Below are 23730 nucleotides of genomic sequence, written 5' to 3'. Positions count from 1 at the left end.
TGCTCATTAACACTAGTGCTCAGAGCTAATAACCAGCCCATCTGGAGTGAGACTCCCTGGTCTGTGTGAGTATAAGGTTACCGCCAAAGTGTTGCTACTGACCACCGCCACTCTCCCTGAAGCCTCTGAGACCTTAAAGTGCATTTTCTGGATATTGCTGTTCCTTTCTATTTTATCCACTAAAACGTGTGGGTTGCTTGCTGATTAAGAGTTTTTTCCTGAACTGTGAAAACACGAGCTGGCAGTAGGAGGCAGTCTATCTCCTCGTCCTCTTCCTCATCAGCGAAGCAGATGGCCCTTCCTCCAGTTTGGAGGATCAGCATTTGCCAATGTGGCATTTGATCTGCTCCTCTATAGCACAGCCATACCATTTATGAGTATACTCTATTTTGCAGCCACAAACTCTCGTTCACACCCATGTTCAAACACGGTGTATTAGTTATCAGAGATGGAGGCTCATAATGTTATCTATTCATTTTAGGGCTAAACTAAGATTTTGTAATAGTTATGAAAAAAGGATTATATTTAATTTTCAAGACTGTGCGTTGTTGAAAATGTCCTTCACACAGGCGAGTCCAGCTGCGCCATTAGGTCAAGGCTGCTCTTAGTTTTTCCAGCAGTTAAACTCAATCTGATGACATCACCATGAATACTATCCATCCTGTATCATATCTCTCTCTGCTAGTAATATATGTGCTTTTTCCAGAGCTCCTATCACGTTGTCAAGCATATAGCAGTTCAGAGTTCAGATGATATTGTTCCCATGTGTCTGTATTACCTACTGCACATGTAGCCACCAGTGCCCTAAATAAATACCAGATTTATGGTAAATCAAATCTCACTCACTGTCACTCAATTTTACTGACTGATTCATTGAAAGGGTACAGCAGGTTGTTACAATGGAATATTTGTACAACTGCCTTTGTTTCTCAAATTAACCCCTTTAACGTATTAATGGGTATTTAGCAACAAACAGTATATGCACAATGTGACTAAAAAAAACTGTTACAACTGTAAAAGACAAAAACTAGGACTTAGTATTTCTTCATGGAGAAGCTATCCACTCATGCACAGTGCACCAACTGTTTACTGATGAAGTTCATTTCAACAAAGCAATAAGGCTGCACCAGCACCAATAAGCCAACTTGGCAAACACAAAGAGCAAGGACAGTGTGTAAGAAAACAGCCAACAGAAATGACTTTCCAGTCAAAGGGCCAGGGGAAAAGCACTACCCGTTCAGAGCAAAGGGCATTTAGTCCTGCCCAAGCCAAAAAGAAAAAAAAACACACCAATGGAATGGCTTCAAATAATGCTGACAAAAGTGCCATTGATTGCCAATCTGACATTTAAAATGTGTTGATCATAGCTGAGAAGATGCTCAGCATTCCACGGCACAGGGCAGTGTCTTGTGACGGAGCACATGCAAGGAAAAGGGACACATGATTAAAGGACAGGGGGAATGCCGGGAACGCAGCGATGTGCATCTGGCCCATTTGGTACGCTAACTTAGGGCAGGCTTGAGGGCTCTGCTGTGGCATTGCGTGATCAAGTCTGGCCTGTGATAGCTACCAGGAAAAACAACTCTGGGGCAGCCCAACACACAACAAAATGATCTGATCGCAAATAGTGATCTGGCTCCAGTAAAACGTGGCCACAGAACAGCTCTGATTTCTTTGATTTCAACGACCGAGGACAATACATTTCAGCTGATACCAGCTGAAGGCCCAACTAAGAGAATTAAAGTCCCAGATTAATTTAAATTGGTCTCTGGTAATAGCTTGCCTTGGCATGCGCTCAGGATAAAAGGCTTTGCAGCCAGCAGAAATTTCAGCTTGGCTGCCATGTCTGCCTTAAAGGGGCAGTGTTGTCCTGGCACAATGTACAGTCTACCACACTGACTTACGTTTTCCTCTTGACTGATTCTGAACGGATATGTCTGAAAGAAGCTCAGTTTTTGTGTTTTTGCCGCTAGATTTGGGGTTTAGCATGTGTGTTAGCATGTTATAGCATGTTTGTCTGAAGGTGTAACACATCTGTGCAACCAGTCTCTTGTTCAGTGAGAGAATGTAACTGTGTCAGTAGGACAGAGAAAGTGTTTGTTTTGCCGCCTAACTGTGACCCCTTGTTAATACTCAAACCAGACTGTTGTCAGACGTGACCTCTGCAGACAGTAATCCTACAACATACTAAGCCTTTAAGGTAGTCAAAGCGAAAGGTAAATAAATGTTGAGATAAAGGTGAGCTATATGTAATACTGTTACTAACCGCCCCCACCACAGGTTTACAGAAGGCCTCAAGGCTACAGATTTCCCATTACGAAAGCGGATGCCACGGTGCTGTTATGTTGATCTTGAACTGAGTGGTTCACTTTAGAATTCCTATTCAGTATTATCTTAACTCTGGCTGTCTTGCAAACTGGACTCTAGTTGTACAGTGAATTTTTTGGCACAGCTCAGTGGAATGGAATTTTTCAGGGGAAAACAATCCTGCTCCTCCTTTCTTAACAATATTCAGGATTTTACCTCTTTATTTCACAATTTTATGAGGGAAAAAGAGGAGGTCGGGAAAGAGAAGCGATCTGCCTTAATTGATTTTGTCCCTTGTTGTATTTATGGTATTTGTATTATAGTAGCATTTTATTGTATTACTTGTTATTGTTGTATCTTTGTTGTATATAACTGCTGTAAAACATCCTATCAGCTGTTTGCCTGTTGTAGTTCTAAAGGCTTAAAGCCATTGTGTGACACACCTACTGTATATTTACCATTATGATGAGCACCCCCTACCCCCCAAAAAGTGTTTTGTGCTTCTCAGTATTGTAGTAAGTGAAATATGTAGTACTATATGCAAGAGTCATTCTGCTTGAAAGAGCTTAATCAGGGATAAAGAGGAGAGGTAAAGACAAGCATGCTGCCTTATAGACATGCAAATATATCTGAATTTGCTCTCTGAAGCTGAAACAGTGGTTACCTGGGCGACAGGGACGACAATGAAAGATCCTCCTCCAGCACTCTCAGTGACAATGGCGAGGAACTTGGCGTTGACGGCGCAGAAATGGTTGTCATGGACGTTCTTTGTGATGGGAATGCCGTCGAAGCACTGCTCCCGGTTGGCCACTTTGCCGTACACATTTCGAAACTTGGAGCTTCGGTATGTCGGGCGCCATGACATCTGAAAACAAGTGCAAAGAGGAGGAGGAGAATTTAGAAAGAGGGTATTCAGCTCTCTGTCCAGTCATACTCTGTGTGATGCATGGGACAAACTTGATCCGGAAGAACATCAAGATCTTCGCAAAACAATGGGGTTTCCCAATTTAGAGAAAAAACACATTCAAACTAATGCTAGCACTGAATCCATAAGAATGTACAAAAGAGTCGAGTGCCCTTACAACAGTACCATAAAAATAAACCCATAAACGTAACAACCTTATTAGGCCTGGTAAGGGATGGAGTATAGAGCACATGTTGAAATGGTTATTTTATGTCATTCAAACACAGTAGGTGTGAGTCCATTTGAAGCACTGTGTTCTTGTGCCATGGCAGCCACATAATGACAGCTTCACATACAGTAACAGCATATGGCACACTATACATTCAGAGTAGATTATTCCATGTAATTTGCCGCCCTCCAAAGCCTATCTGTTGTGAAACATATGGCTTGGGGGAAAAAAGAAAAAACTCCAGAGCAAAGGGAAGTGGTTAACTGAATCATAAAACTCACTGAATCACAAACCGCCACATGAATGATGTGGGCCAGTGCGAAAAATAGAAAATTGGTCCCGAAGAATGAGACATTGTCACAGTCACGACGAAACGAACCCCAACTCCAAGATTAGAATGTGGAGAGAAAGGTCCCAGGAAATGAGAGGATTTATGACAAAGGTCTATCAGGTCACACACTCATGTGATGACATCAGCAGGGAGCTCAATTCAGCATTGTTCAGCCATCTCTCTGCAGTCAGATGCACACATGCGACTCCAAGCAGCATCCGTCTGCATGCATGTCAGCATACAGCAGTTTTAACATGGAAGTCTCTTGGTGGACAATTGAGTTACATGCCTAGGAGTGGGTGGGCAATCCGTTAGTTTCACTCACTGAGGCGAAGTGGCGTAGCATCAGTCAAGGGACAGCTACTGCAGATCCAGAGACAGCTGTCACAGCCCTCTAGTTATGATTAGTCTCTCTCCCAGTCCTTGGTTCCAGTCTATTCTTTACTGTTTCTCACACACACACTCACACAGGATCTCAGGCAGATGCTGGAATATAATCTTCATTCAGTACACAGTGCAGGACCAGTCATCATTTCCCCAAAAGAGCTTGAGAAGAATGACTGTTGTCAAGCCATTGCAGAGAATGAGCACAATGCCTGCTTGTTTAAAAAGTAATGCTTAACAGCATAGAGAGAAAGAAAGAGAGAGAGAGAGTTAGCCCAAGGCAATGGAGAGCGCTGGTATTGAGTTTTGCTCACAGTTAGATTTCTTGGAGCTGGGCAACACATGCAACTCCAAGTGCACAATGGCAGTATGAAACCTTTCTCTCTCCCTATTTCCACAACACACCACCATCCTCATCTTGACCAACTTGAGACAGCCTGTGTATCAAAACTGAAAAATGTATTGCCCCAACATCCAGGCCGCTGATAGTCCTTTCCTTCTCTGCAGTTGGTGTCTTACCTTCAGGAGTGGTGGAACTCTCCACTGTCTGCTTGGCGGCTCTCAGATTACAGATGCCTGTCTCTTCTGAGGAAAGCTGCCAGTATCCTCTGCCTGTACATCCAGTGTGCTGGCTTGGGCTATGAGCTTGCATCTGTTTCTGTCGTCCCTCGACTCTTCCCCTCCCACCGCTCCCCCCTCCCTCCCAGGCCCGACACAGGCCCAGCCCTGGAGCTGCCGTAGTGGTCTTTCTCTTAAGTACTGTGGTTACTCCACTAGCTCAATCCCTCCCTCTCTCTCTCTCTTTCCCGCCCTCTCAGGCTACAGCTCCCTGTTGTTGTATGATTTCTGAGACAGCCTTTTAATGCAAGTTCAAAAAAAGGATGCAAACAACTTGAGATTTGAATAGAGCCTCCTTTCAGTTGCCACATTCACCATTGCTCTTCACAGTTTTCTATTTCCTGCCAGTAATGACCTTTATGTTCATTCAAAGATGCTACTCAAAATATGTTATGTAAGTCCTCTGACATCAGAGAAGAAATTAAAATGGATGTTTAACCTCCAATGTCTTGCCCTCACTCCATGGACAAATTAAATATTAAATATTTTAATATCTAAACTAAAGCTTTTGCACAAACCACCAGACTGAGGTAGCAGCAGCTTGAGTCCTTTTGGCTTAACAGCCATCCTCGTATCCACAATCAGTTTTCATATTCATGGTATACCTTCCTCTGTCTTGGGTGAAAGAGCTCTTGCCAGAGGGTAGAGGACTGTTGTGCAGAAAAAAAGGTCAGCTCTGGGTATGCTCATTATTCCCGGGTGGTGCAAGCGCCCTTTTTCTGCTTCGCCTCTCACCTCAGCAGCCTTGAAAGAACCCCCACCCCCTCCCCAGCCCAGAGGCCCATGCACCCCACCTTCTCCTGCCACCAACGAAGCGAAGAGCATCCAAATGAATAATAAGCGAAGCCCTGTATATCATTACTATGCACAGTTGTTTTCAAAAGTAAATGCCATAACTTAACCCCTAGCTGTATTGAGATGCACAAATAGACTACATGTTCACAACTACATGTTCACAACTGAGTCTTTAGTCTTTAGACTCTTCTACATCTGTCTACACTGGGTGGCTGGTCACTGCTTAATCTGTGATCAGCAGGAAGACTTGTATGTTAATTGAACTGCTCTAGTCTGTTTCTGCCATGGTGGCCCAAACAGTGCTGTGTGCCAGGGCAGGGTGCTGTTAGGTACGGGCACTGATACTGGTCTTTGGTCTTCTCCAAATTAATGGCTCTTTTATATTTCAAATGTATGAATGTTATTCAACACTTGGTTGTTAAGATTTTATCTCTGAGAGACAAAATGTTCTATGCCCTATGAAAGAAAAGAAAATCTAAGTTCCAAGAAAGACAAGCTTGTGATGACATACAGATGGATGACTGTATGATGACCGCTTCTCTAAAGCCCTTTTATTTACATGAATGGCTGAGATAGTAGTAGCTATGGCGTTGAAATGTAGTAGGATGTATCCCTGTAGTCCTCTCGCCCACAGAGAAGAGAGACAGGAACTGGAAGAAGACACGGTGTGTTTGTTCAGTGTTTGCTTTGGAGGTTATCCCACGCTTCAGGCCATGATACTATGTTAGGAGGAGAGGTGAAGCTGCACTGAGGATTCCAGCATCTCCCTCTGTCTGGCATGTATTCACCTCGCTCCTCTTTGTTTGCACAGGATGGGAATAGGCTTCCCAGAGCTCCAAGGGAGAGATTGCAACTGAGGGGCTAGTGTAGGGCAATTGACCCCTGCAGGTCATGCATTGTTGTTTTTTTAGGCTTTGTAATGATGAGTATGTGTTCAAGTGTGCATGTGTGGGTTTGTGTGCGTGTATTATTGTGTGTGTGTGTTTGTGTGTGTGTGTGTGTTATTGTGTGTGTGTGTGTGTGTGTGTGTGCGCGTTATTGTGTGTGTGTGTGTGTGTGTGTTATTGTGTGTGTGTGTGTGTGTGAGAGTGTGTGTGTGTGTGTGTGTGTGTGTGTGTGTGTGCAGAGATGGGCAGTATTTCAATTACTTGTATTTGAAATACTAGTTAATTTACTTTTGGGTATTTTGTAATTTGTATTTGATAGGGCCGATAAAAAACGAATGTAATTTGTAACAAAATACTTTAGAGTGGAGTAATTTTGTATTTAAAATACTCAAAATACTTTCTCCAGTGTTTAGGCAGAAGGAGATTTTTTTCTGTCGGATTCTACCACTTGACCATCTGATCTGCCTCTGAATGTCATTGTCGAATCAGGCATCACTCAATTTGCCAAAAGTGGTGCTTCTTATGGCCCGCCCCTTTTTGGGGCGAAAAGGAAATCACCCAAGATCTCTCTCATTGACTCTCATGTTAAATCCTTTTTTTTTTTCACAAAAAAGGGCTCAGGTCGAAAACTTAGATAGCTGATCCTTGTCAATTTATCTTCATTAGTACACCGACTAAAAGGAGGTTCTTTCAAAGAGCGAATCGAGTTGTTGCACTGAACATTAGCCATCTTGACAAAATGTGACTTGATCAAAGCCGTATGATGTCCTTATACGCAATTACGTATGACGAAAGCACAGTGGGGATAGCCCTCCCGGAAGCCATAGAGATTGCAATGAGAGCCCTGTTTTGTGAAAACATGAAAGTCACACAGCTGCTGCCTGCAAAAATATATATATACAAAATCAATCAAGCTGATGTCTTTTAATAGATTTGCTTAGTTACACTGACATTCTGTGACTGTCCTTCCTTTTTTACTGGGTTCACCAGAGCTTTGTGTACATTACATTATATAGCCCCGTAGCCAGGGCCCATAGGCATATTTATGTCAATCTAAATAGTCTGAATAGCCAAGTCACATTGCCAAAAATACTGATGTATACCTATATTCAGGCAGAATATGTGTGCGGGGCAGGGGCGTGGTGGCGGTGGTTACAAACATGCAAAAAAGGATACAGGACTCAAATGTTTGGGAACCACTGTCTTACAACACTGACAAGGCCCGTCATAATAGCCTGCACCTGGGCCCGTGATAACTATGTTACGCCACTGACTAGCCCAAACCTGAATGTTCTGCTATAACAAATTGAGAGAAAACTAAAAAATACATGTATTGTATTTTGTTACATTTTCTGGCAACAGTATTTTGTATTTTATTTTGATACATTTATTTGAAGGGTATTTTGTATTTTGTATCAAAATACATTTTGATGTATTTTTGCCCATCTCTGTGTGTGTGAGAGAGTGTGTGTGTGTGTTCATGTGTGTGTGTGTGTGATGGCTTAGGGGCAGAGGCACTCCAGAGAGCACATTCTGTTTATTGACTTTTTCTCACTCGCCCTGCAGTCAGTATTGCTCCATGCCTGTGTTCACACTCTCCTTGTGATCCTTCCTTGTGTCAACATGGAATATATCTGCATGTGTTTTCATGCAAGTGAAATAGATGAATGGTCTTTGGAAGATTTTACAATAGAAATATGTATCGAGTGCGGTTCAAAATCTGAATTTCAAAATAGGATCCAAAAACAATGAAAAAACAGCCCTATATGTTTGGAGTCAATCATCTCCGATCGTGTGTGGGCAGTTCCCGGTCTGGAAACAGAGAGCGGTTGAGTTCTTGTACATCCTGTTGGCTGTCTGAACAGCCTAAGCTTGCCAGCTACTCCGAAAAGTCACTTTTATACTGGCAACGTTTTGAATTCCAAACTCATGTGCTGGCCATCACTAAGAAGTGGACTGTCTGACCCCAGCTGCCCCGAACCACATGTGACAAATTTTTCATAAGCCGGTTTTATGAACGCACTTGACTTGAGACCGGCAGTGCACGTACTTGATGGAGATCCAAGGAGGAAGAGGGTCTTTCACAGACCCACAGAGGATGGTGGACAAAAGCCTGAATGGGCGCCACGGGGCAGCTGTCTAGCTCGTCACCGTTCCCGTGGAGGCGTCTTTGTGATGCTGCGCTGGATCTTCAGTGGTCCCCCTCCGCTCTGCCTACCCTCTCCCCGTCCCCCCCCGGCCTCATGAGTGCGGAGCCAGTTCCGACGACATTCACTCGCCGCGGGAGTGAAATAACACAGAGCCGCAATCCCCCGCTGGTTATTTTGGCAGCAGTTTCTCCAGCTGTGGACACACAGTGACTTTCATAGGAACTGCATGGCCCCCGGATGATGGCGGCAAAGAAAGCAAGCCTGCTCTTTAATACCAGAGAGACCGAAGCTCTTGCTTTGAAAGTAGAATCCCATTTCTTTTGGGGGGTGGGGGGGCTGACTTTCAGTTTCTTTGTGGGAGCTGATAATCCTCTGAATTATGTACTGCTTATACAGATGTGAGAAGACAGAAAAGACGCACAAGTGCCACAAGCTGTAAGTTTGTGTTTTTACCAAATCCTGAATGAGGCTGGTCTTGTTACAAACTCTAATTAAATGTGAACAGTAATACGACCAACCCGGTACGATACACTGTCTGCTTGGATGTGGGCCACCCAAGAAATGTGAGGAGACAGGGGGAGAGAGTGGCACGAATTAGATTAATTCACCAACAACACAGGCAAGCCGAGTGACTTCATCTCTACAGTGAGAGCCGTGCAAATCTCATTCCCCTCACTCTCCCTCATGGCTCCAATGTGCTGGGACGCCAAAGTGGAACAGGGCTGGTAGACAACGTTAATGTGTAGTTATGCACATGTTGCCCAACCCAGATGGCATCTAGTTAGAGGATGAGGTTGAAATGGTACAATATGGTCTCTGCAAATGTGTACCAGACCTCTTTTCTCTGACAGCATGCGGCACAGACCATTCATCCACCAAAGAAAACCCAATTGCTGTGAAAAGAAAATCAGTCCTAAACATTTTGTTCTGAGAAAAACAGGCTGAATGTAAGGTAGGTCTTTCTAAGGAGCAACTGAACTAATGGACTGGAATGGTGTTGCTGTCTTTCCTTTTTTAACTCTCTCTCTCTCTCTCTCTCTCGCAGTGATGGATATACTTTTTCTTTTTTATTTATTTTCTATGGTAAACATGTCTTTCAAATGGCAACCATTTGTGAATTTAGATAGTGGAAGATAGCCGGACACTTCCTTGTCGACTCCTGCATCCTGACCTATTCACAGTAGTTTCTCAACCGTGTGAGAATACATTACATACATTACTGCTGCCTTTGTCATCTTGGATGTGGAATTCCTTTACTTCTGCACCACAGACAGTTAGATCCTAAAGCCTAATTTATGCTCAGCGCAAGCGCAGGCGCAAGAGGCCCTTGCAAGCCCCTTGCACGTCTTTTCACGTCTTGCGTGTGTCGGGCGATTTTTCTAGACTTGCGCCAGGGGGGGTATTTTACTGCGCAAGGGGCTCTTGTGTATATTACGTGCTTACGCATTGCGTCTAAAACTGAGTATATATCGGCCTTCAAGAAGCATGCTGGCCCCTTAAGCTGATCAAAACCCTCAAGTTCCCAACAAAACCTTTGATGGTTAGCAAGCCTTCTTCTGCGCTTGTTCACTTTTTGTACAAAGGTGTGCTGGCAGAATGGTTGTGTAGCCTCTTGCTCATTTTCTGTGGCTGTTTAACTCTATTGTTCCCCAGACTTAAATGGCTGATCAATTTCTGGCCCTTGTCTGAAGGGCTGCCCGGTCATCATGTGAGGGGGTTGGATCCGGTAATGGGTCGCACTTAGGAGACGAGTCAGCCAGTGCCAGAGCGCCCTGGAGGGCCTTTAATGGAGCAGCAAGAGGGGGAGGCCTGAGCAAAAGGCTTCTGCATAAACTCAGTCATTTAGCCAGTGGGAGGTGAAGATCACCCCGCACCCACTAATATGACTTAATCTTCATCTGTGATGAATGTGTGCTCGATATTCAGCATGGGATTTTTCTTTTTTCTAACGCTGAATTAGAAACTGTGATTATTTGAATGCGTCCCATGGCTGAAATGGCAAATGAAAAAAGTGTAATGATTAGATGCTGAAGAACTGGCAGCTATTATTCAATCAGTCACACAGTGTAATCTCACTGTGTCTCATGACTCTAGCAGCACACAAAAAAGGCCCTTGAATAACATCCATCTGACACACAAATCACCGCTCCTTATTTCTACTTCAAGTGGATACACATATTTTCAACAGGGGGTAAGCCGAAAGCAGAGGGGTGTGTGACATAAATTAATAACGCATAGAGTGCATTTCTTTGTCTAACAGCCCCTTGCCTGCTGCTTCCTGGAGCATGCACCGATCAGCAGAATGTGCTCTAGCCGAGGCAGAAGGACGAGCCGGTCTGAGCTCCACGCCTCACTGACAGGCAGAATAAAAGCAATCTGGCCGGCCACCTTGCCACTACCCCCGGAGACAAACTGCAAATACAGACGGACATATTTTGAATAAATTAATAAATATATGAATTTCACTAATTCCCAGTGAATCTGGGATTGATTGGTCCAATTAAACTGCTCCCTACCTCTTGACAGCCACAACACCACTGGGGAACATTCAACATATTTTACAACAATGTATTCATCCTTCAGAGAAAGCATAGCTACTGTGGTACAGTGAATTCTCTCAGAGAAACACTTGTGTTATCTCACAGGGAGGCCGTGCTATTCCCTGTAACCAGATGGCAAGACATCCAACTCTTTCCCACAGAGCAATATAAAAAATGATCAAGAAACACAGAAAAAAAGATTAATATCATACAGTAATGCAGTGACACAAGCCAAGGGCAAGTGACAGAATGAAGATTGAGAAGAAAGAAAAAATCTGATATAAAGCTGTCCTCCACTGACTGCTCCATCATGAGCACTGAGTGAATGAGTGAGGGTAGCCCTGAGCTGTTTGTCTCTTATTGGCCCTCTCTCTCTCTGTATCTCTCTCTCTCTCCGTCTCTTTCTCTGTCTCTCTCTCTCTCCCTCTGTCTCTCTCTCTGCTGCCAGCCACCAGCTCAAGGCATGTGTAATGAGCAGAGGTAACAGATGGGAGGATGGGGATTAAGGTAGCTGGACAGAGGAAGGGTGCGAGACTGCCCATGGAGTCAGTATGGTGTGTGTGTGTGTGTTTGGGAGGGGGGGGGGGCGCAGCGGTGGTGGTGGTGGTGGTGGGGGGGTTTGGTTGATGGCACCAGACTGTGACTCAGCCTTTTTTTCTCACTCCTCTGCCGAACCTGCTTTTCTTCAAGCAGGATGCCATTCTCATTTCCAAACTGACCATTCTGAATGAACGTAGATCTAAAGAAGGCTACAACAAGGCTTTTATTTTTAATACTCATATCTCAGGTCATCACAGACTCTTCTCCTGAACAAAGGTAGGGGACAATATAAAAGAGTATTCTGAAATGAACTTACTTCATAGCAAGCTCAACAGCTATGCAGATCTACCCATTGAGGCGTTAACTGCTGTAACTGTGTGTGGCTTGTGAAGGGGCATTAATTGGCGTCTTTGTTGACATCGTTTGGCATTACAGTCTTGACTGCTTAAACACAGTTCGAGGTGCTTCAGTGCCAACCTTGCGTTGCAGACAACAAAAGATTAGCTAGAGTGAGATGAATACCATCTGGGCAGGCGTTCAAATGAAAATGTGTGAGTGGGGGGGTGGTGGCGTGAATGAAGACGTAGAGGTGGCACTTTGCCTAAGATGAAAATCAGAGAAAGGGACCCTTCGGATGAAAAGTGGCTTTGATTAATCGCTGCTATGACAGCTTAAGGGTTGGCATGATGTACACCATGCAGAATTTCATCAGCCTAAAAAGCCTCATTGACTTTTCTGTCTCTTCCTAAGAAACTACACCGCCATGCTGGTACCCTTCAGGGGGTTGAAATCACAAACTCTGTGTGTTGTACTCACACCAACCGTCCTCTGTTTGAGTCAAGATTTTAGAATGTGAGATTCTTTGAGTCCCTCCGCTGGGTTTCGCTCTGATATCCTCCCTGTGCCTCATACTAGAATGCTGGGAGGTCATAGTCCAAATGGGATTTAATTAGATGTGAATTGCTGTTTGAAGGGACTTTTTAATGCCTGGAATTCCTGGACCAGGATGCCTGTCTGGTTTGTGTGAGGAAGGGGCTTAGGGATGGCAGGGCTACCCAGCTCCTGAGCCATCTGCCTGGGGGCCAATGCCAAAAACCCCACCCCGTTCCAGGGTTTCACTCCAAAAGTGCCTCTCATTTACACCAACATTCATCTTTGAAAAAACTCATGAACAAAAAGTGAGGGTGATTCACTGGCATTCACAGTCACTGGAAAAATATCCCATGTATTTTCTGTGTGTTTGAACAGAACTTCTTTCCCCAGAGTTCACAGAGGCAAACACTAGCACTGGCGCTGTGTCCAAACCATATTACGAACCTGTCTCCTCTCTGTTATAGCCACTCCAAGTGCACAACAAACTTCAGACCCAGTCTGCAATGATGACAGAAACAGAACCCCGAAGCAGCCTGCCTTCTCCTAATGCAGTTACCCGAGGCCCTGATGTGATTCATGTCCTTCTGCAGCGACATCGCGGTCCTCAATGTCATATTAGCCTGTTGTCTCTCTCCTCCCTAATCCCCTTAGCCGTTTCCCCAGCATGGGCAATGTCCTATTTCAGCCTGACGAGCGGCACTAACGCGACAGGAGTTACTGCGCCTCGGGTGGGTGTGTTTGTACAGGCTCATATGCTGCTAGGCAAGAGCAGCACCCTAATGACTAGGAATTACAGCGTGGCGTTGGGAAGCACTTGCCGCCTTTTTTAAACTAGCCTAATCCCAGCTCCTACTAGTTTAGAGGTAGATTATTTTTAACTAGCGCCAGGGACAGGCAAAAATACATCAAAATGTACTTGTAGATATAAAATACTCAAGTTGCAAAAGTATAAAAACAAATCAAAATACAGCAATGTAGTTTGTATTTTAAAAACACAAAAATATTTTTCCATGGCAACATGACATCTCACACAAATCTCCACTCTACACAGGCATATTTAATCAGTATTTGACACCTTTTCAACAAGGCATGTTACAAATCTGTTTTAGAAGCATTGTTAATGAAGGGGAGTATTTATATCAGCTCTTGAGCAACTTTTGTCGCCTGGACTATAAATTGGCCTTTACACTGAATCAGAGAAGACGAATGAGACATCAATCACTTTCACTTGCCATGTGTTCTATCTCCCAAAGACGCATGCAGATACAAACATGTGACTTTTGATACAAATTACATAGCCATTTTTAGAAGGCTCATCAAACACAAATGACATATTTTTATGTTTAAAAAAATACTGCCCATCCCACTGCACAAATATTATCTGTGTTAAGAAGCAGTGGGAGATTGTAATTGTAATTGATTTTCCTATTGAGTGGTTGAGACTGATTGCTGACAAACAAAATCACAGTTTCAGACAGGTTGCTTTGGTATATGTTAAGTGAATATATATTGCAGTGAATGATTGAGTAAATTAATTGCCTATGTAGTTTACTGTAATTTGAACTGAGCTTTTCATGCTGTTTAATGGAAAAGGAGTAGCAAGGAATTGAGGTGACAAAGGGACAGCTGTTCATGCATACATTGTGGCCTCTCTACATTTGAAATGAAAAAGGTCCCATGGGGACATAAAGGTTAGTGCAGTGTGAATCTGACCTACTTCAAACATCTCAGGCAATGGATGACTTCAAGGGCTTTAAGGATATGCATTTAACGAGTTCTTTGTCAAAAATGAGAATCATTTTCGGTATCCTTTAACACCATGAATGAGCACATCATTTTCCTGTCAGCTTTACACACGGGTGCTTTGCCACAGGATATAACAATGACCCCTCATGCATAAGTAGGTCTTTCTTATTGGCGTGTATCTAATTTGAGCACGTGGTCACAAACAGTAAAATTGATCTTCCTATCAACAGCCTGTCGATGGTGCCAATGCTGTGCATGTCCTAGTTTCATCAGTGCCCGTGTGCCCCAGTCATCCTTTCATTAATCTCTTGGGTGAAGAATTTTTAATCGCGCCGTTACAGTAGCTCCAGAAATAGTGTCTCTTATACAACCTGGCACAGGTGCTCTCTTTAGCGAACTTACACTCCTCAGGTTTAAGCAATCAAACTTGAGCACGGCATGAGGTGACTAACATCACATAATTCATGTATTTGCATTTCAGTATATGCCTGCAAGAATCTGTTCTGTATGTCAGGAAATTGCGAAGTATTTTTGATCTACGTGCCATGAAAAACCTCCTTCTCATGTCGAGGCGGGTGTGGTGCTCTGACAGCTGAGGATTTCCTCCACCATGGTGCTCAGATCTGACGGCCCGTGTCTAAACAGACTCTGAGATTTGGAGCCCCAGACCCTCCAGACGCTGATCCAGTGCCCAGAGGATGGAGTGCTCCTGTAGGTCCCTGGACGCTGCAATCAGCACGTTTTCCTCCTCAACATCCCTCCTTCCCCTCTGACAGAGGAGTCATCCCTCCTTCCCTCTTCCTTCCTTTCCGCTCAGGTCTGAGGCTCTGCTGCCCATTGTCTGGAGGATTAGTATTATCTCCAGCGCGCTTGACAGGATGGGTGGCACAGAGTCAGACATAGACTGCTGAAATGTGTGTCAGCTGAGCTCCACCTGGCTATCTGTCAGCGGCTGGCCTGAGGGTTACAAGGTCCTACAAACACACACATACACACACGCCGACCTCCCCCCACCTCAATCTGTCTGTTTTCAAACAGTCTCGATCATTGTATAGGATTCCTCCAGAGGTTTGCGTCTCTGAGTCCGATTTCTCTTTCAAGTTTCCTCAACAGAGCTGCAGGTCAGAGTTTTTTTTTTAAGGGCTGCTGTTTATCCTCTGTCCCTCGCCTCTCTCTTTTCTGGCTTTGAAGCTGTGATGCGTACCCTCCCTCTCTCCCACCCTCTCCCCCATCTCTTCCTCAAGCCTCTGAGGGATGTACAGAGCTGTGGGCTGAGCAGGATGTGTTAAAAGCAGCCTCAGCTGCCTCCAGCCCAGATGCTCTCTCTTGGGGACCTGCATGCTGCAAATATGAACTGACACTGATGGCGCAACCACTGGCCCCCTGACTTTCTGAGCATGAATCTGTCTGCGCTCTCAGAAAAATACGTTATCTCTGCCTTGTCATTTTCGTTTTTTTGTTGTCATTTCCTCCAAGTGATATTTCTCTTTAGGGTAAAAGCTGAGAAATACTAGCTTGCTGAATAAATAAATAAATAAATTATTATGCATTCGTATGTATCATTTCTCTCTCTATTTATTGCAATCTATCGATTTCTCTGTGATGGGTTCTTTAAGCAGATAAATTACCTGGCATGCAGAGAAGTGCTACAGACTTTTTCAATAACCAAATCGGAGGCCAGGGTATGCTGGGAAGGAATGTGAACTTGCATGCCTCTCAGTTGGCTCATCTCTTACGCCTCTAGAGGAGATAGTGCTTTTATTTCACTTCACGACGCAATAACCCAGAGGAAACTGCCCCGGCCATTATGCAACCGTTATGTCAAGGCAACAGTTATGTGACCAAAATGAAGCTTGTTTTTCTTTATGCAAGAGGTCCTAATCTTCAGATCAAAAAACCAACAGGATTGCAAGGAGGGGAAAGGGACTTGTATGCCTTTTTCCCAGTGCCTGAGGATCTCATTCTGGATTAGAAATATGTTAGAAGATCTGTTTTTAATCAGAGCAAGGGAAAGAATTCTTCAACGGCCACACACTCACACACACTCATGTATAGAGTGCAAAAGAGAGCTGGCCCCACTCCTCTGCTAAAGAATTCCGGGGGTGTGAGACTGGGTTTGATAATTCATTTGAGCGTTACATTAACATTAAGAAAGGCGAAAAAGGCCATCAGTATTCTCATGGCTTTAGACCATAATATGATATTTGTGTGCCTGTTTGTGTTTTACTGTCCATTGCTGCCCTGCCAAAGAGAGCATACTGTGCCCTATATGGGCTTATCCATACACTTTCTTACAGTATGTAAACAGACATTCTTTTATTAACACCATGACAGAGCATTCTCATGACAGCCACCACCATGCATTCTAATGACCTGTCCTTTTAAAGGGTCTTTTGTGAAATACTGGGACTCCTTTGTGACATGGGGGTTGAAGCCCACTGACATCCCCACTGTGTTTCCATAGGGACTATGATGAGGACCCAGATGGTCATTTTCAATGGGAAGTTCTCAGTGGACGTTTCAATCTCTGGGTTTCTCAAACAAGCGAGGGTAAGATGTTTCCTCTGTCCCCCAGGATCTCTTTGGCTCTGGTTGTTGATGTTTTTGGCAGAAAACAAAGCCCGTAGTGGTCCTTTTTAAGAGAATGTACTGCCTGCTTTTACTTATGCTACAAATCTAGTTGATAGGTTTGAGCGATAATGTTCAAACCAGATTTGTGAGTGTGCAGAACTCTTAACTGTAATAATAACCTATATGTGCATCAACTAACCAACCCTACACGCCTGTCAGCTATAATGAAAGCGCTCATGCGCTCTGGGATTGTGTTTTAATAGGCTTAAACATTGATAAGGGAGATTATTTAATGTCCCATTCATTATGCAGCTCATGGATTCAACACATTTTTCCATGATGCTGATAAAGCAGCTAGTGTTAAAGTATGTATTATTATACAGCTGTCCAATGAAACACCTACTAACTGTAGCATTGTATTTGGGCTTTACTGTGAATATAAAAAGATCATGAGTATTTGAGAGAGAGAGAGAGAGAGAGAGAGAGAGAGAGAGAGAGAGAGAGAGAGAGAGAGACAGAGAGACAGAGATAGAGATGGCAATTGAGAGAGTGGAAGTTAAATGAGGAGGAGGTGTGTATAGAAACATCAGGTGTTTGGTCTTTTGCAGGTAGAGATGGATCGTGTAGGCGGTAATATTTCCTTCTCCGTCTCTAGCCGGCATGATCAGCCCACGTCCCACTCTGGGCTCTTACACACACTTCCCGTCCATCAGCGCCAGCCACTTACTGCAGGAGAGCAAGCGTCCCTGAGTGCTCACTGATGCAATCACACACACACAGCCCAGAACAGAACATCTCCTCAACATCACGCCATACTGACTGCATCTCCCACGCCATTTGCTCTGTATAGAAATAATCTGCGGACAGTTACCACCAATGTTTCACCAGTCACTATCAGAGCTGTAATTACGGTGTAACATTTACGTAAATAATGTTTTTCATGATGCAGGAAAGGAAGTGATACGTCAAGACATTTCTACAAATTAACAACAGTTATTGCCAGTTATTCTAACAGTTAATGTCTCTAGTTTTCAGCCATAGACTCAAGTTTTTGGTTCTGTCTCAACCCCTCGCCTTGCTTTTGATTCCATTGACATCCATACCATCCAGTTGTTAGCACCTGAATTTTGCAAACTTCAAGCAATTGAACCAAAAATACAATGGTAAAACTGGTGAAATTCAATGTGGGTTGTGGCCTTCATACCATATATAATGTAGAGCTCAATAATATGTCATAATGGGGAACTAATAGGCAACCATTTGTTAATTTACATTCACAGTTATTACACTCATCCTATAATTTGTCCACCAGCCAGTCAGGCTTTCCCAATTCTGGCACAGGTCTCTCACACAGGGGCCACATATGCACTCTCAAAAGCGTGTCTGAAGCCCAGCTCACTTCACAGAGGGGTAATGATGATCATTTGGGCTCCCAGGGGAAACTGTCACAGGGAGCTGGCAGATAGAGAGATAGAGGGGGGAGAGAGAGAGAGAGAGAGAAAGCAAGAGAGAGAGAGAGCAATATAGATAAAGAGAGCAAGAGAGAGAGAGAGAGAAAGAGATAGAAAACAAAGACAGAGGGGCAGAGATAACACGCACTCTTAACCGCACACAGCTGCTGCTTATCCCTCGCCCTCAATGCACTCATTCAGCTGTCCAGACCCCACAAACAGGAAGCACATCCTCAGCAGAGAACAACTCACACCATCTCCCAGAGAGAGCGAAAGAAAGAGAGAGAGAAAGAGAGAGAGTGAGAGAGAGAGAGAGAGGGAGAGAGAGAGAGAGAGAGAGAGAGAGAGAAAGACCTCCCCTTTCATTTGTCTCATTTCCAGTCATTTAGATTGTGGTGTACTCTCCTTGTCTATTGTCCTGTCCCTCGCCTCATAGCCATACACATAAATCTCCTGGTGCCCTTCGCCTGTGTACTTCTTATTGGTCAGACAAATCCCATAATTAATGCCCTGTGTGGCGCAGCATGCAAGCAGGGTTTCAGTAAACAGGTAAACAGTAAACAAATGCACGCACAAGGACACGCCACACATATGCACAGATTCACAGATATGTAGGCACCGATACCAGCACATATGCTGAACACATTCCCAAGAATTCAGACATTCAAAGACACATACACTGACCCATACTCACACACACTCTCACGCACACTTTGAGTCTGGCTTCATACATACAATGAGCTCATCAGCTCTGAATGTCTGAGGCGAGTGAATGCAATTCTTTATTTCCCCTATTCTCAGTTGTCTTTTCACCACTGCCTGTGCCCTGCAATTAGGATAACTGGTGAACAGCCTTGGGTTGCTAAGCTTGCAGGACGGGTTCCAGTTTAATGCAGCTGCCTCCACTGTACACAGGCAGACTCAAAGGTAGACAATTCACCAGATGTCTAAATGAGACTCCATTAAGATAAAAAGATTTGGACTGCCTTGCCTTTAGCGAGACATGATTGCAAAATCATACAATTGCCCAACTCATCTCATGAATATTAATAGAGCACATTCTCGTATGGAATGCTGCCAACATCTGTTGCTATGGATATGCATCTCCCTGTTTATATATTTTATTATATCTGTGACTAGTAATTTGCAATTTGTATCCAAATGTGCGGTGCTAAGAGACAGTTATTTGTTTTACACAGTAATATATCTCATTCAGAGTATGTGTGTGTGTGTATGTGTGTATGTGTGTGTGTGTGGGGGTATGGGTGTGGCTGTTCTAGCAGCACACCCCAGAGCCACCGTATAGTGTGGAATGAACATCCCAAACGTCATAAATTTCGCGAGACTCTGCCAGTCTGTCCCCCTGTTTACAAGGGCTCTGTTAAACGACCGAATTGTTATTCGAGTTTGTCCAACAACATTACACCACAACCGTGGAAAAAAAATAAACTATTGGTTTGGTTTTGGATTGAAGGTTTGGAGCTGTTACTGTCTTACTCTCATTCTCTTCTCCCAGCGCAAAGTTTGGGTTCAGGGTGGAGGAGGACTCATAGAAGAGTCACTTATTCAGCATTGAGCCCATGTGACTCCCATGGGCATTTTCAGCATGGGTGGATGGGCAATGCTGGTGTCAGGATGAACAATAGACCACTCAAATGCCCCTACCGCTCCTCATCTCTAACCACTGGCATCTTTCACAATCAACAACCAAGACGCTCCAAGGAGCTACTAAGCTATTTGAAGAGCATTGTGTTGTTGGACTTCACAAAATATATATCAAAAGAGAGTTTGTGGCGCAGCCTCTCTGGTTGCTGTGAGTGTTGCCCCCCACCCTGGCTCACACGCTTAATTTAATTCTGCATATGGTCTGGCCTCTGTTCTGTATTCGAGACAGCAGCCAAACCTCTTGAGCCGTTTAATGTCCGTGCTGCCCTTGGCCGGGCAGACGTTAGCATTGACCTTCTTTGTCTGTAGCCGCTGCTCAGGAGGTGTCCATTATGTTTCTCCCGTGAGCCTCTCTCTCCGTCTCCCTTTGTGTCTGTCTGTCTCCCTCTATGCCAAGCGGGAATCTCTTTAGGTTACTCTGGGCAACGGTAGACGGAGGAGCTGGGCTTTATTGCCGTGGTCAGATTATGCTGGCTGGCACTTTTGGCAGCGGCTGGGGAGGTAGTGGGGTAGGGAGGGAGGTGTAGAAGAATAACTGCTGATCTATTTTCTTTTTCTTTGACTGGAGGGAGGCTTCCAAGGAAATAGCAGCAGCTGAAAATTCATAGCTGGTTCAGTACCCTCCATACAAACGGAGACACATATTCAAACATCAGATATTTACCCCAAAATATGCATACCTACTGAATAACTAATATCGCCCACACACACACACACACTTCTGGCAATACATCTGCTCGCCGGAGCATCAAAGACACCAACACACACTTCTGCACATGCATACACTCCTCTCTACTTTATATGCACAGGGTAACCTTTCATACACCTGCTGTCTTCCACTCCCACTAACAACAGCATTTCCACTCAGTCACTCAGGCACCCACCCCTCCCACGCAGCCACACAGCCGAGCAGAACATAAAGTACCGGCACAAACTGCCCCTGCTGATTATCAGCATGTTTGCGAGTCTGCGAAAAAAAAAAAAAAAAAAAAGAACCCAGCATGGCTAGAGTGCAACAAAGCATCTTTTTGCACAGCAGAACTGCTGGGTTCAAGGTAAGCGGCTCTTGACTGGTCAGCCCTCCCCTCCACCTGACCATTGAAGGCACTGAGGCCACTGGGGCTGTCCTTTCATCTCCTTCACCCTCAGCAGTTGCATGCTCTAAATAAAGCCTTTCCCATGAGGGCCTTTGTGCATGACCTCAGCAGGGAGAATCAGATGCCCTTCAAAACTGTAGCCGCGTTTCTTTCGCTACATATTCACCTCCTTTGTCCTCAACTTACCTTCCCCCTCCCTCTCCTTCACCACCTCCTCCTCCACCACCTCCACCTCCTCCGGTGTGACATTTACTGTGGGCTCTGTGAGTCTTTCTCTGTCTTCCTACAGTGATGTCTATGTTGACTATATTGAGTACATGAGTTGTGTAAGCACCGTATTTGAGAGCTAAACTGCACGTGGTGTCTGGAGAACATGCCTTGGAGGAATGGCCTTAATGAGGTGCAGAACTCACAGTATTGCAACACAAAGAAAATGGGGAAGTCAAATGAAATCGCACAAACATTCACTACCAACTTCAATACACATTCAACTAATGTGTTTCAGTAGACAAACAGATGCTCCAGAGACGAAAATATTTCAGTTCAGAGGCAGGAAATCCAGTTTTAGTCTGTCCAGCCTCCCCACCTGCACAGCTGCACTCTACGCATGGACACACACAAAAGAATAAAATGGCTCACTTTAGAACCTAGGCACAAAGAGCTAAAAGGATTACTATTCTGTGGGCCATTGTTGTGTGACCTCTGCCCATGGTTTTAATGGCTGCTAATTGTGGTTCCTCCTGTCATTCTTCATGTCTGAAGAGTCTCTGTGTGTGGTGGATGTGATTGAAACTGGCTGATTCGTTTGTCATCCTAAATAATATGACAGGGGGTCCTTTTTAATCTCCTCATCTATCTGTGTCTCACAAAGAGGCAGGATGTGGCAGGAAAGTGACTTAAAAGAACTCACTCACAGTCTCATGTCTTATCTCTTGCTTTCTCTGTCTCTGTCTCTCTCTCACACACACACACACACACACACACAAACACACACTCACACGTAGCAAGATCATTCTGCACATTCGGCTTCAGTCCTCCAGGCTCCCGTCTGCTTCCCTTTCAGCCCCGTCAGCAAAAGCTCGACCCCCATCCCAAGGACACATGGTGTCAGTCAACAACCCCACCCCATTTCCCTGTGTGTCCGCCTCCGCCTCCGCCACAGATGGGTCTCTCCCTGGGCACGACCTGCAGCTGGCCTTGCTTCCCATGCAGGGACAGAGTCACAAAGATAAGAGGTGAAGTCTGTAGGATGAAAAGGTAAAACCCTGAACTAGTATCCCACAGCTGCACAGAAAAGGTATTCTGCCACAGCAAACTATTGCTTTCTAAACAAATGACCCTTTTATTAAATAGTAGATGTGACCCATAGATTCACTCAGCACAGTGTATGCACATGTGACAACATAGCCAAATATGAACGCACAGATAAGTATGCACACTGTGCTGTGTACTTTTGTTTTGGTCTCAACACTGCATGCTGCCACTATCACAGAAAAGAATGCTGACAGCTTCTGGGGCCTGGTCTGGATGTGATGTGTTGCACTGTAATCCTATTATAAAGCTAGATGCATCCTCACAGATATTACCCTGTCTGGTGGATCACAGCAGCACTTTGGAGTACGCTCCTGGAGAGTCCCTGCGAGAATCTATTTTGGGTCTCTCAGTAATGCTTTGCACAGGAGTGGCACACTGATATCACCCTGAGCGTCCTATGCCCCACATAATTGATTAAGATGATTAAGCCTGCTGCTGACTGAATCCTCTAAGCACTGTCACAGACCAGCCGATCCACACCTATGCAATCCAACACATCCCAAACACATGTAAACACACACACACACACACACACACGCACAAACACACACACACAGCTGAAGTAAAGCAGGCTATTAATGGCAGCCCCTCCAGGTGAAGCAGAGCTGCACATGATGCCCACACTGCCCACTCACCATCCTCTCTCACTCCGCCCTCCCACTACAGCACAGAGCCACTCTGACTGGCACACAGCGCCAGCCTACCAGAACACACCCAAGCACCACGCTGACTTGCACACAGCACCAGCCTCCCAGAACACACCCAGCCGTATGGCTTGTACTTCTCCAGCTTCTCAAAAGCACAACTTCTCCCATATGCGGGACAAGCTAGGATTAAAGGCTTCAGATAGTAATCAGAGAGTTAAAGCCGCAACCCTGACGCTGGCGGGCTTACATCAGACCCGTCCCGTTGCCCTGCAACCGCTAGAGCCGTAAACACACTGACGGTCCACCTGTGCCGGCAACCCTCTGCCCACCCAGCCCAGTGAAAGACACGCACACACACACACACACACACAGTCTTGTTACTTAGATGCAGCACCAGCAAGATGCAGTCCCCAGCCCTTTCTTACCTTTGTGACAGTCATGCAGAGGCAGTGAGAGAGGAACCGGCTCGTGTTCCCTTAACGCAGAGTGCAGAGTTACTGTGCTGTGCGCAGGTCTCCTAATGATAGAGAGATCCAGAGGAGGAGGAGGGATAGCGAGAGAGAGAGAGAGAGAGAGAGGGAGGGCCAGGTTACTCTCTTGCAGTAAGCGAGGGAGCCAATTGCTGTTGCCGTTGCTGTTGCTCCAGCCGCTGCTCTAGTCGAGTGGTGCAGTGAAGTAATC

At 44.9% G+C, this 23730-nt stretch overlaps 1 protein-coding gene across 2 annotated transcripts in view; it reads right to left on the bottom strand.

Annotated features, from left to right (window-relative positions):
- coro2ba (coronin, actin binding protein, 2Ba) overlaps positions 1–23519 on the bottom strand; it is a 31627-nt gene extending 8108 nt beyond the window's left edge. Inside the window, exons 1-2 of one of the 2 annotated variants that reach the window (XM_080843343.1) lie at positions 23475–23519; positions 2972–3172 (exon numbers count right to left, since the gene is read on the bottom strand). In XM_080843343.1, coding sequence (XP_080699469.1) covers positions 2972–3172; positions 23475–23489 — 216 coding nt within the window. In that variant the 5' untranslated portion in view covers positions 23490–23519. Of the gene's footprint in view, positions 1–2971; positions 3173–4674; positions 4780–23474 lie in introns of those variants that run through there. The other variant, XM_080843344.1, reaches the window with a different exon arrangement.
- Between the last annotated feature and the right edge of the window lie 211 nt (positions 23520–23730).

The sequence above is a fragment of the Sprattus sprattus genome (assembly GCF_963457725.1).
Source record: "Sprattus sprattus genome assembly, chromosome: 8".
Classification (NCBI taxonomy): Eukaryota; Metazoa; Chordata; class Actinopteri; order Clupeiformes; family Clupeidae; genus Sprattus; species Sprattus sprattus.
Note: the sequence above shows the minus strand (reverse complement) of the source record. Positions and strands in the feature narration are given on the sequence as shown.